Source organism: Sminthopsis crassicaudata, chromosome X (assembly GCF_048593235.1).
Source record: "Sminthopsis crassicaudata isolate SCR6 chromosome X, ASM4859323v1, whole genome shotgun sequence".
Lineage (NCBI taxonomy): Eukaryota > Metazoa > Chordata > Mammalia > Dasyuromorphia > Dasyuridae > Sminthopsis > Sminthopsis crassicaudata.
Window position 1 is genome coordinate 22829927 of NC_133623.1, and position 13704 is coordinate 22843630.

Here is a 13704-nt window from a genome sequence, read left to right on the forward strand (position 1 = left end):
AAGGATTCCTCTCTACCCTAAAATAAGTCCCCATCCCATAGACTTTTTGAATATTACTATGAAAGACTTCAACAGCCATATTGCAGTTTTGCCACTTAGTTAACTGATATTTTTGGCAGCTTTTAATTGGAAATAAACAGTAATTGTAAGAGTGGGAGAAAAATTACAGCAAGTTTCTCTGATAAAGAACTCATTTCTTTTTTTTTTTTAATTCATTTTTCCAAATTATCCCCTCCCTCCCTCCGATGACAGTTAATCCCATACATTTTACATGTGTTACAATATAACCTAGATACAATATATGTGTGTAAATACCATTTTCTTGTTGCACATTAATTACTAGCTTCCGAAGGTATAAGTAACCTGGGTAGATAGACAGTAGTGCTAACAATTTACATTCACTTCCCAGTGTTCCTTCTCTGGATGTAGTTGTTTCTGTCCATCACTGATCAACTGGAAGTGAGTTGGATCTTCTATATGTTGAAGATTTCCACTTCCATCAGAATACATCCTCATACAGTATTGTTGTTGAAGTGTAAAGCGATCCTCTGGTTCTGTCATTTCACTCAGCATCAGTTGATGTAAGTCTCTCCAAGCCTCTCTGTATTCCTCCTGCTGGTCATTTCTTACAGAGCAATAATATTCCATAACTTTCATATACCATTATTTACCCAACCATTCTCCAATTGATGGACATCCATTCAACTTCCAGTTTCTAGCTACAACAAAAAGAGCTGCCACAAACATTTTGGCACATACAGGTCCCATTCTGCTCTTTAGTATTTCTTTGGGATATAATCCCAATAACAGCAATGCTAGGTCAAAGGGTATGCACAGTTTGATAACTTTTTGGGCATAGTTCCAAATTGCTCTCCAGAATGGCTGGATTCTTTCACAACTCCACCAACAATGTATTAGTGTCCCAGTTTTCCCACATCCCCTCCAACATTCATCATTATTTGTTCCTGTCATCTTAGCCAATCTGACAGGTGTGTAGTGGTATCTCAGAGTTGTCTTAATTTGCATTTCTCTGATCAGTAGTGATTTGGAACACTCTTTCATATGAGTGGAAATAGTTTCAATTTCATCATCTGAGAATTGTCTGTTCATATCCCTTGACCATTTATCAATTGGAGAATGGTTTGGTTTCCTATAAATTAGGGTCAGTTCTCTATATATTTTGGAAATGAGACCTTTGTCAGAACCTTTACTTTTAAAAATGTTTTCCCAATTTGTTACTTCCCTTCTAATCTTGTTTGCATTAGTATTGTTTGTACAGAAACTTTTTAGTTTGATGTAATCAAAATGTTCTATTTTGTGATCAATAATGATCTCTAGTTCTCCTCTGGTCATAAATTCCTTCCTCCTCCACAGGTCTGAGAGGTAGACTATTCTCTGTTCCTCTAATCTATTTATGATTTCATTCTTTATGCCTAAATCATGGATCCATTTTGATCTTATCTTGGTATATGGTGTTAAGTGTGGATCCATATCTAATTTCTGCCATACTAATTTCCAGTTTTCCCAACAGTTTTTTCCAAATAATGAATTTTTGTCCCTAATGTTGGTATCTTTGGGTTTGTCAAAGATTAGATTGCTATAGATGTACCCTTTTTTGTCCTTTGTATCTAATCTGTTCCACTGATCTACCGGTCTATTTCTTAGCCAGTACCAAATGGTTTTGGTGACTGCTGCTATATAATATAGCTTTAGATCAGGTACACTTAGACCACCTTCCTCTGACTTTTTTTTCATTAGTTCCCTTGCAATTCTCGACCTTTTATTCTTCCATATGAATTTTGTTGTTATTTTTTCTAGGTCATTAAAATAGTTTCTTGGGAGTCTGATTGGTATAGCACTAAATAAATAGATTAGTTTGGGGAGTATTGTCATCTTTATTATATTCGCTCAGCCTATCCAAGAGCACTGAATGTCTTTCCAATTATTTAAATCTGACTTTATTTTTTTGGCAAGTGTTTTGTAATTTTTCTCATATAATTCCTGACTGTTCTTTGGTAGATGGATTCCCAAATACTTTATACTCTCAATATTTGTTTGGAATGGAATTTCTCTTTGTATCTCTTGCTGTTGCATTTTGTTGGTGATATATAAGAATGCTGAGGATTTATGTGGATTTATTTTGTATCCTGCCACTTTGCTAAAATTCTGAATTATTTCTAATAGCCTTTTAGCAGAGTCTTTGGGGTTCTCTAAGTATACATACCATCATGTCATCTGCAAAAAGTGACAATTTGATTTCTTCATTTCCTACTCTAATTCCTTGAATCTCTTTCTCGGCTCTTATTGCCGAGGCTAGCATTTCTAGTACTATATTGAATAGTAATGGTGATAGTGGGCAATCTTGTTTCACTCCTGATCTTACTGGGAAAGGTTGCAGTTTATTTCTATTGCATATTATGCTTACTGACGGTCTTAAATATATGCTCCTGATTATTCTAAGGAATAGTCCATTTATTCCTATACTCTCAAGAGTTTTTAGTAGGAATGGATGTTGGATTTTGTCAAATGCTTTTTCTGCATCTATTGAGATGATCATATGGTTCTTATTAATTTGATTATTAATATGGTCAATTATACTAATAGTTTTCCTAATATTAAACCAGCCCTGCATTCCTGGTATGAATCCTACTTGGTCATAGTGTATTATCCTGGGGATGATTTTCTGAAGTCTTTTTGCTAATATCTTATTTAAGATTTTAGCATCAATATTCATTAAGGAAATTGGTCTATAATTTTCTTTCTCAGTTTTCGATCGATCTGGCTTAGGTATCAGTACCATGTCTGTGTCATAAAAGGAGTTTGGTAGGACTTCTTCATCCCCTATTTTTTCAAATAGTTTATATAGCATTGGGGCTAATTGTTCTTTAATGTTTGGTAGAATTCACATGTAAATCCATCTGGTCCTGGGGATTTTTTCCTGGGGAGTTGATTAATAGCTTGTTCTATTTCTTTTTCTGAAATGGGACTATTTAAGCAATTTATCTCCTCCTCTGTTAATCTAGGAAGCCTATATTTTTGGAGGAAGTCATCCATTTCACTTAAGTTATCAAATTTATTGGCATAAAGTTGGGCAAAGTAACTCCTTATTATTTCTCTAATTTCCTCTTCATTGGTGGAAAGATCACCCTTTTCATTTGTAAGACTAACAATTTGATTTTCCTCTTTTTTTTCTGATCAGATTTACCAAAGGTTTATCTATTTTATTGGCTTTTTCATAAAACCAACTCTTGGTTTTATTTATTAATTCAATAGTTTTTTTACTTTCAATATTATTGATTTCTCCTTTTAATTTTTGTATTTCAAGTTTAATTTTTGGTTGGGGGAAGAACTCATTTCTTAAACAAAAAATATTTGAGTCTTTTTTTTTAACATTACATCATTACCCAATTTATAAATGATCAAAAAATACAAACAAGTAGTTTTCAGACAAAGTAACCAAACCTATATACCATCTTATTTTTAAAAATGCTCTAAATTACTGGTGATTAGAGAAATGTAAATTAAAATACCTCTGAGGTGCCATCCTACACATATCAGACTGTCTCATATGACAGAAAAGGAAAATGACAAATGTTGGAAGAGATGTGGGAAAATTAAGACACTAATGTACTGTTGGGGGAGTTGTAAACTGATCCAACTATTTTGGAGGGTAATTTGGAACTATGCCCAAAAGGCTATAAAACACTGCATACCTTTTGACCCAGAAATAACACTGCTGGATCTGTATCCCCCCAAGGAAAAAAAAAGGGGGGGGAAGCCTCTTTATGTGGTGGCAAAGAATTATAAATTAAGGGGATGCCTGTCGTCTGGGGAATGGCCGAACAAGTTTATGGTATGTGAATATAATGTAATATTATTGTTTTATAAAGAAATGATAAGCAGAATGCTCTCAGAAAAACCTGGAAAGACTTATGTGAGTGGTTACAAAATGAAATCAGCAGAACCAAGAGAACATTGTATACATGAATGGCAATAGCCTATGAGGATCTACTTAGCTATTCTAGCAGTATGGTGATACAAGACAATTCTGAAGAACTTATGGAAAATGCTGACTACCTTCAGAGAAAGAACTAATCGAGTCTGAATGTAGATCAAAGCATGTGTTTTTAAAATTCTATTTTTCTTGGGTGTTTTTTTGGGAATCTGTTTTCTTTCATAACATGGGTAATATAGAAATGTTTTGCATGTCTGCACATGTATAACATATATCAAATTTCTTGTCTTCTCTATGAGGAGGTGGGGAGGGAGAGAATTTGGAACTCAAAATTTTTAAAAATTAATGTTAAAATTGTTTTTATATGTAATTGGGAAAAAATAAAATATAAAAAAAAGACTCTGAAGTTCCTCATCTGTATGATGGGAAGGACAGTCTAGTTTCCATATGTAGAATTTCTTTCTAGTTATCAGTTAAAATTCTTTTCAGTATCTTTTTATGTATTTCTCTATACCATGCATTCTATAGTTCAGTTATAGTAGCCTGCTTGTTATTTTTCATACACAATATTCCTTGGAGAGCCATCCGTTATGCCTTGACCCAGCTAAAAGGAACTGAAATATTTATCTACTCAGTTTCATGCGAGATAAAGATCTTAGCTAGGAACTAGATGGGCATATACAGATTTTTGTTACTCATGTCTGTGGTGTGAAACTTAAATAAAGGAGGGCAGTACTGAACTTTGTGGATCACATTTTTACTTAGAAAATCACATATTAACATTTTCTATATCCTATTGTATTATTTATTTTGTTAAATATTTCCCAATTATATCGTAATGTGTTTGGGCCACATTGAGGAGTGGTGTGACCCACAGGCAACAAGTTTGACATCTCTCCTCTATTCCATTGTTTTTCTTTCTCTCACCAGTTGAGTCGATTGTTTTAGGGTTTTGTTTTGTTTTGTTTTGTTTTTTTAAGTTTGAGGTTTATAATATTCAGCAGTTCTCCTAATATGCAAATATTTCCATTCTCTAAATAAAGTTACAGGCTCACTTCTTTTTAGTATTTAAAATTTTTTTTGACATTCATTGTTGTAAGATTTTTTGAGTTCCAATTTTTTTCCCTCCTACCTTTCCCAGAGAGCTAGTAATCCAATATAGGCTAGATATGTACAATCATATTAAACATATTCCCATATTAGTTATGTTGTGAAAGAAGAATCAGAACAAAAGGGAAAAACCACAGAAAAGAAAAAACAAAAAAATTTTAATGAAAATAATATGCTTCAGTCTGTATTCAGTCTTCATAGTAGATAGCATTTTCCATCATAAGTCTTTTGGAATCATCTTGGAATACTATGCTGCTAAGAAGAACTAAGTCTAACATAGTTGATCATCACATAATGTTGTTTCTGTGTATACAATGTTTTCCTGGTTTTGCTTACTTCACTCAGCATCAGTTCATGAAAGTCTTCCCAAGCTTTTTTGAAATCTTCCTGTTCATAATTTCTTATAGAACAATAGTATACCATTACATTCATATACCATACCTTATTCAGCCATTCCCCAACTAATGGGTATGCCCTCAATTTTCAATTCTTTGCCACTTCAAAAAGAGTACAGGTTCATTTCTAACCTAGTCAACATCACACTTCATATAAACTCTATGGGAAGACTCAATTGCTGCTTCTGTATGCCACATCAATAAAAAGACATACTGAAACATGAATACATGCTGTACTTGCATGAGACCATTCAGTAGGAAAAGATGTGAGGCATGAGTGAGGGAGTCTAGGGGGACAACATAGGTCAGGATCATATCTGTGCATCAGGCAATTATATCTGGCTCCTGAATCTTGTTATATTTTGATTCCTATGATCTCATGGAAATTTGGACAAATTAGTAATAGGACAGAAATGAACTTGGTATTTGTGTGGAGGGTGGGGCTTAATCTTTCTCATCATATAAGAAACTAATTAGAGTATTCTAACTGAAGTTGCCTTTTAAATTTCCTTTAGCAGGATGAAGAAAATATTAAAGAAATTCCTATTACCCACCATGTAAAAGAAGGATGTGAGAAGGCAGATCCTGCTCAGTTTGAGTTACTCAAAGTTCTTGGTCAGGGATCATTTGGAAAGGTAAGAACATCATTTTGTCATTCGTTTGTACTCTAGACATTTAAGCAAAATCTATATATTCATGCAGAGAATGCAGAGGAATAGCCTACTTCCAAGTTTCATAAAAGAAACACCTATAAAGACAACACCGTAATTTTTCCTCTTCTTTCTTTTCTTATAGCTTCACTTACTTTTTATACTTATTTGTATTAATCTATGTATGACCTCTTAAACCATCTTTGCTAATTTCTCTAACATACAAAACATTCTGTGTGCTTCTGGTTTAGGTCATTTAATTTTTTAATGGTCCTTTTTGTCTCTCCATATACATATTAGCATGCAATATTTGCTCTTTTTCCTTTCTTTTGTTCCCTTAATTATATCACAGAAGTTAAGGGAAATTATTTGTTGATTTCTCCCATTCCACAAATAAGTTACATTCTGAGCCAGTCACACTACTAGGGGATACAGAGACAAAAATTTAAAAGACTTTGCCTTCAAGTATCTGTGTTCTATATGGAAAAAACCATTTGAATATGAATAAGAAAATGCCATGTATTCAGAAATCAATTTTATTTGTTTTGGGGGCACAATGGAAATAGGGTGGAAGAGATCTGAGTAGGTGTCCTCTAGGTGGCAGCAATTCACCTGAGCCCTGAAGGAAGCTATGATTTTGTCAAGTTAGAACTAAGAATATAGAGCATTTAGACTTGAGGACAGCCTGTACAAAGTCAGAGGTGGGAGACGGAATATCACATATGAAAAATAGCAGTCAGGCCAGTTTGTCTAGATTCTATGGTCTGGAAATATAGGCTGGAGCCAGATTGTGAAAGGCAGAAATGATTCATAGATTATTTACTAATCAGAATGTATGAAAAGCACTGTCAAAGGTGCTAGGTAATAAACTAAATGAATTCTGCATTCAAAGAGTTCAGACTTGAAAGGGAAGGGGTGTGTGTGTGTGTGTGTGTGTGTGTGTGTGTGTGTGTGTGTTTGTATTATATATATATATATATATATATATATATATATATATATATATATATATATATATATATATATATATATATATATATATATATGAAAAAACCATTCAACTTTGTCATTTAGTTTGTTTAGTGCATAATTACTGGTGGTGCTTTATAAAGACAACTTTATAGATTTGAGTTCTTATTTCAGGAAGTATACCTTTAAAGACCTGAAAATGCCAGTCTTAAGAAACAGCCTTCAGGCGTGTCTATTAAGATGCCAAACTAGACAATTTCTCTAGTCTATCTTCACTCTCAGAAATTCTCCCAAAAGAGGGATCATACTCCAGAGTAAGAACAATTAGCAATGAATTGATAGACTAGAAAACAAAAATTCTAGTAAGGTTTAAAACTGGGGAATGTTAATCCTAAAGGTACTCTCTGTGTATCCCTCTCCCACCAGTTTCCATGCTCCATCAGAGAAGTATACCAACCCACAGGTTCGTATTGGGGGATACAACAGAGATGCCCTGTTGCATAGACTTTGGAGGCCCATCCTACCTTTTACTTGTCCACTACCCAATTTTAACAAGCAATAAATAATGATTCAGTCCAGTCACATGAGGCCATAAAAGGGGGAGAAATCAGGCTCCCTACTGCCTCCCTACTTTGGTTAGGGTATCTAAGTGCTATAGGGACCTGTTAGCAATATCCACTCTGGCCTTCTTTAACCCTGAAAAAAATATCTGATTTAGCCCAACTAGAGTCGAAACTAGAACAGGGGGGCAAGTATGAATGGTTACACTGGACTTGAATGAAAGATGACTCAAATTCAGCTAGGATCAGTCCTGTCCCTCCTTGGACAGGAACCAAGACTATGAAAAGTGAATCTCCTAATAAGGGAGGAAACAGGAATAATTTTGCAATCTGTTCCCCCAAAATTATGCTGTCCATCAAAAGGGGAGACTCAAAAAGTGAGTGACAGAGAAATATAAAGAAAAAAAAAGCAAAAAAAAATTCAATCTTAAAAGTAGGATCTAAGCAGATAAGGAGTATGGAAGTTAAGTTGTTTTTCTCTACTTCTTTTTCAAAGACAACCAGTGGTGTCTTGTCTTTCATGTGAATTGGATTTAAGTGAGGCAGAGTTGCACAAACGTCATCAACCTCATTCTTCCTGAGTCATCAAAGTCCAGTGACAGGACAAAAGTCGGGACTAGTATTGATGGCCCGAGCTGCAGTGGAGGACCTTGGTGTCTTTTATGTCTGCCGAGCTCTAAGAGCTCCATAATACCTGCTTCGCTGCCTTCAGGGCAATTGAAACAAATTGTTCTTATCCACTCATTTAGAGAGAGATGTTTTCACACACAAGGTAGACACCCCCCCTAACTCACTCACAGATTGGAGGCTTTTGGTTACCCTCATCTTGGTTTAGGCTTGTCTGCTGAGATCATTCTACTGGGATGTGGCCACTGAGCATGCTATAGCTGCTTGGAACCCCAGGTGACTATTTTGTGAAGGTGGATGCCAAATATGGATGAGCAGCCCTGAAAAGTTCCTAGTCCTCCCTAACCATTCCACATACCCCAGTATTAAGTGAAACATTAAATCCTTTGTAAAATTAGTATGTTCTTAACAAATATTGCAAGTAAAAGGAAATTGAACTAATGTCTGATTAAGCACAGAATCCTGTAGAATCCCAAGAGAGGATATAATAGCAACATGATATTCCAGAATGCCTTGTACCAAATTTCTCAGATAAGAGTATATTATCTAAGATGTACTGGGTGTTCCAAAAGTCTTAGTTTCCTTTTAGTGCAATGATGTCAAACCCAAATAGAAATTGATTCCTGCTGGTTATGTATTGATTTAGAAAACCACAAATTAACATTCCTTGGGTTTTATTGTATTTTTGTTTATTTTGTTAAACTTTTCCCAATTACACTTTAATGTGGTCCCAATCACACTTGAAAGTTTTGCACTTCTGCAAGTTTGACTCCTATATTCTAAAGAATAAAAAAACTCTAAATCACTAAAATTTTGGAAATATCCTGTGTGGACCTCTAGCATCCACACACTTACAGTCAGTTTCTTTCTCTCTCTCTCTGTCTCTCTCTCTCTCTCTCTCTCTCTCTCACTCTCACTCACAGACACACACACATACATACACACACATGTTTTCCTTTTCTGTTATATTAGTCTGACCTATGTGAGGTAGTAGCTCAGAGTTATTCATATCCTTTGACCATTTATCAATTGAGAAAGAGCTCTTATTTCTACAAATTCGATTCTGTTTTCTTTGTATTTGAGAAATTGATTCTAACAAAGAAACTCACTATACAATTTTATTTTCTCAGTAATGATTATCATCTATGTATTTTCCTCCTTCCTATTTTCTCTGTTTATCATACTTTCTCTATCCTTGTACATTGTCCATTCTCAAAAGTGTTTTGCTTTTGACTTTTACTCACCCAAACTGCCCTCCTCTCTATCAGCTCCCCTCCTTTTCTTCCTACTTTCCTATATGGTGAGGTAGATTTCTATACCCAGCTGAGTATGTGTATTATTCTCTTTTTGTACCCACAGTGAGACTAAGGTTCATGTGTTCCCTTCTCTATTGTCAACAAAAGATAGTCATTAACACACCAAAACAATAGAGATACAAAACTGGTAAATAAATACAATGATCTGTGAACAAGTAAAGAAATGGTTATTTTTTTAATTTAAAATTTTTTTAAAGCTTTTTATTTTCAAAATATCTGCACAGTCTTCAACATTCACCCTTGCAAAACCCAGCATTTCAAAATTTTTTCTCTATCCTTTCCCCCATATCCTTCCCCCAGAAAGCAAGCGATCCAATATATGTTAAACATGTGCAAGGATTGTTATTTTTATAAGAGAAAGAATATGACTAATTTATAGGGTTAAAACAGTACACAAGGGCAAAAAAAGAAAGCAGAATTTAGAGAAATGGAAATGATGGTGAAGGGACAGAAAAGAAGCATTGTTAACTTAATTCCACCCTCCATATAGGAGAAGGGAGTATTTTCTGGGATAGTGCTAAATAGGAGGGCATATTATACATGGGGAGAAGGATAGGTGAAATACAAAGGGGAATGTGCTGTGCCCTTATCAAATCCTTGGGTGAAAAATAAAGGAAAGGTAACATTTGCAGTTTTAGCAAGAAGAGAGAATACAAGAGAATGAGTGAGGTAGTGGGAGAGAGGAATGGAAATCAAGGAAACAGAGGCAGAGACTTCAAGTCTGTAAGGAACAAGGGGTCCCACTGAAGAGTGCTCCCATGGGGTAAGACTGTTCTATCTTGTGGCCTTTGTTAGCTTTAATCTGGGAGGGGTTGGTACATAGAGAGCACTACTTTTGGGCATGCTGTGCTGCCTTGGATGATGCCTTGCCTCAAGACAGAGAAAATTAAAAGCTTCTTGGGGTAAGCAATATCCAGAAGGCAGGGAGTTGTGGACCTCAGAGATGAAATCACATGGCATATAGGAAGGAGACTGATAGTGGAGAAATTAGGGTCGGAGGATTCAAATTAGACTACACCTTTTGAGACACATGGAAATTTCTGTCTCAGGGTATTGATTTTATTCCATGAAGTGATGCTTCTAAGAGTGAATCATAAGAGAAAAAAGGGACAAAGGTCTACAGAAGCAATAACGTAGAAATTGGTTAGAAGAGGAAGCTCAGGAATAAAAATCAGAGGCTAGAACAGAATTTCCTATGCATCAGATAGATCAAAAAGCAGAGAAGTAGATTTGATAAAGGTCACACAAATAATGAAATTCAGTCACCCTGTATTCAAAGTAACCAAAAACATAATTTCTATGGGAAGTTTTTGTTAAGAACTATTGGGAAAATTCTCAACTTTCCCCCTACTCTGTTCCATTCTCCACTCAGCTCTTATTGATCTTTATAAAGAACAAGTCTGACCATGTCACCACCCCTGTTCAATAAACTCCAGTGATTCTCTATTACTTGAATAAGTGCTGGGAATACAAAGAGAAATGAAAACACTTTTAACCCTTCAGTAGCTCAGAATGTAATGGAAGAGGTGACATATAGAGAACTCTGGGCAAATTTTATATATATATATATATATATATATATATATATATATATATATATATATATATATATATATATATATATGATAAATTGGAGATAATCTCAGAGGGAAGACATTAGTATTAAGGTTTCTTAAAGAAGGTGAGATTTTTTTCTGTGATTTGAAGCCAAGGAAGTCAGAAGGATTTTATATTTGATCCGTGAGATAAAACAGTGGGGAACCACTTGAGTTTGTTAAATAGGGGGTGATATGGGCAGATCTGTACCTTAGGAAGTTCAGTTTGAAAGTAGAATCTAGGACGGACCACAGTGGGAAGAGAGAGATACCAACCAGCAGGCTATTGCATTAGCCCAGTCATGAAGTGATGTCGTCCACATCTGACACTGCATTTGGCAGATGACTGGGAGGATGGTGATACCCTGAAAAATAATAGGGAATAAATAAATAAGGAAGTTTTAGGAAGAGGAGAAGGTTTGAGGAGAAAGGAAATTAGTTCAGTTTTGTACAAGTCAAGTGTAAGACATCTACTGGACATCTGTTTAAATGTAGTTAATAGGCAGTTAGAGGTTCAAAACGAGAGGTGAGGAAAGTGGTTAGGATTAGAAAAATAGATGTGAGACATATCTGCATAGAGATAAATATTGAAAATCATGTAGTAAATTATAAAATAGCATAGAGAGAGAAGAGATGAGGGCCGAGGACAGGCCCTTGGGAAGCTCCCACAATTAGTGGACATGATATGGCTGAAGAGCCAGCAAGAGACACACAAGAAGCAGGAGAGATCAGTGAGGAAATTCTAGGGAGAAGAGAGTGAGCAACACTATTAGAGGCTAAAGTTAGATCAAGAAGGATAATGATTGAGAAAACATCAGAGGTAGATGACAAATAAGAGATCATTAGTTACTTTGGAGAAGAGATGTTTTGTTTAAAGCCATGTTGGTGCAGGATTTATCAGTGAAGCCTTTTAAAATTTTATTTCAAGAACAAAATATGGAATTGTGATTCCAATCCAGTTTATCAGCATACTAGTCAAAAAGGAGAGTGGGTTCTTTGTGTTTCAACAGAAATAATGTGTAGAGTATACTTCTTGGCCTGAATTATAGGTGTTAATATGCTGCTTTTGTAAATATAAAGCTTTTAACTGTAGGATTTAAAAATGCACTTTTCAAAAAGATTAAAACTTCATTCTTTATAAGCACTTTGGTTCACAAATGATTGTTATGAAAAACATTATTTAAATGTGTGCTTCAGTTGGCCCTTTCTTAAACTGCGCTCATGATGGACAGACTTGGGCAGTCTAAGCTGCTCTTAAAAAAATATTCATTATTCTTATTCACCCACATGATTTAATCCTAGCTTTTACTTCTTAATATCCTCACCTCTTCCTTCCTTTCCCCACTGCTGATATTAAAAACATTGCCACTCCTACCTTCAAGAGTCTTACTTGGAACTTTAGAATTTCATAGGAACAATTATTGTTTTAAGTATTTGACAGTTTTGTATCAATAATGGACCAATACTTCTTTCATGATACACGGAGAATCCTGTTTTAATTCTTCGAAAAGGATATTTAATTTAGCATTCTGTTATACAGAACTAAACTTGTGAACTGCTACCTTTCAAGATTTGGAATCATCTTCATGCAAGAACAGTTTTTATAACTGTCTTAGAGACACACTGCTGTATGCAAGGGAGGAGGAACATAGACACATACAGAAGAGAGCAGATTGAACAGGATAGGCCCTAGGAATAATTGTTAAGTCCATCTGATGCCTGCTTCATTTCTGTTGCTGTCTTGGAAGTTGAACTATTATGGGGGTGGTTTCATTTTTGCCTCCTGTATATGTCATGTGTCTATGTCAGTATGAGAATATGCTTGGTTATCAGTATTTCATCATTTGTGTAGGCATTGTGTAGGTGTGACTTGTTATATGCTGAACCTAAGCAGAAATCTGGCCAAAGCTATGAATCAGATCAGTGTAGGAGCGATTCCAAGAAACTTTGGGTTGCTGAGTCTCGATTTAGCTTTTGCTTGGAACGCTCCATTGTGAAAATGCTACAAATGGGATTGGTGAGCATATAACAGTCTTGAGGTAGTAGCCCTTTATACAGCCGCTTTAATCAAAAGCAACGAGGTGAGTCACCGAGGGTTTGATTCTTCCCTTCAGTGTTAGATTTGACTTTAGTGACTTGTACTAAGCATGACTTTAATACTGTTGATAGGACTCATTGTTTTAGTATGAATTGGAATCCAACAACCTAAGTCATCCACACCCATTGTTAAAAATGCTCTTTAATCTCTCTGCCTTTGTTATTTTTCAGACATATATTTACCCAAAACACTAATTCTCTTTAAATCATATTCTGTGTCCTTCATTCTATTTAAATTGTCTTCCCTTTTCAGTGAAAATTATAAAATTTTCCATTTCCATGTAATAACAATTTTTAATATCCATTAAAATTTTTTTTTGAATTTCATATTTACTCCCTGCCTCCTTCCCCTGTCTTCTCCTTGAGAAGATAAGCAATTTTATATGGATCCTATGTGTTAAGTCATGTAAAATATTTTCATATTACCCAT

At 35.0% G+C, this 13704-nt stretch overlaps 1 protein-coding gene across 1 annotated transcript in view; it reads left to right on the forward strand.

Moving 5' to 3' along the window:
• The window catches only part of RPS6KA6 (ribosomal protein S6 kinase A6), a 96274-nt gene that overhangs the window by 34901 nt on the left and 47669 nt on the right, over nt 1-13704 (forward strand). Inside the window, 1 exon segment of the mRNA XM_074278137.1 lies at nt 5976-6095. Within this exon segment, the coding sequence (XP_074134238.1) occupies nt 5976-6095 (120 nt within the window).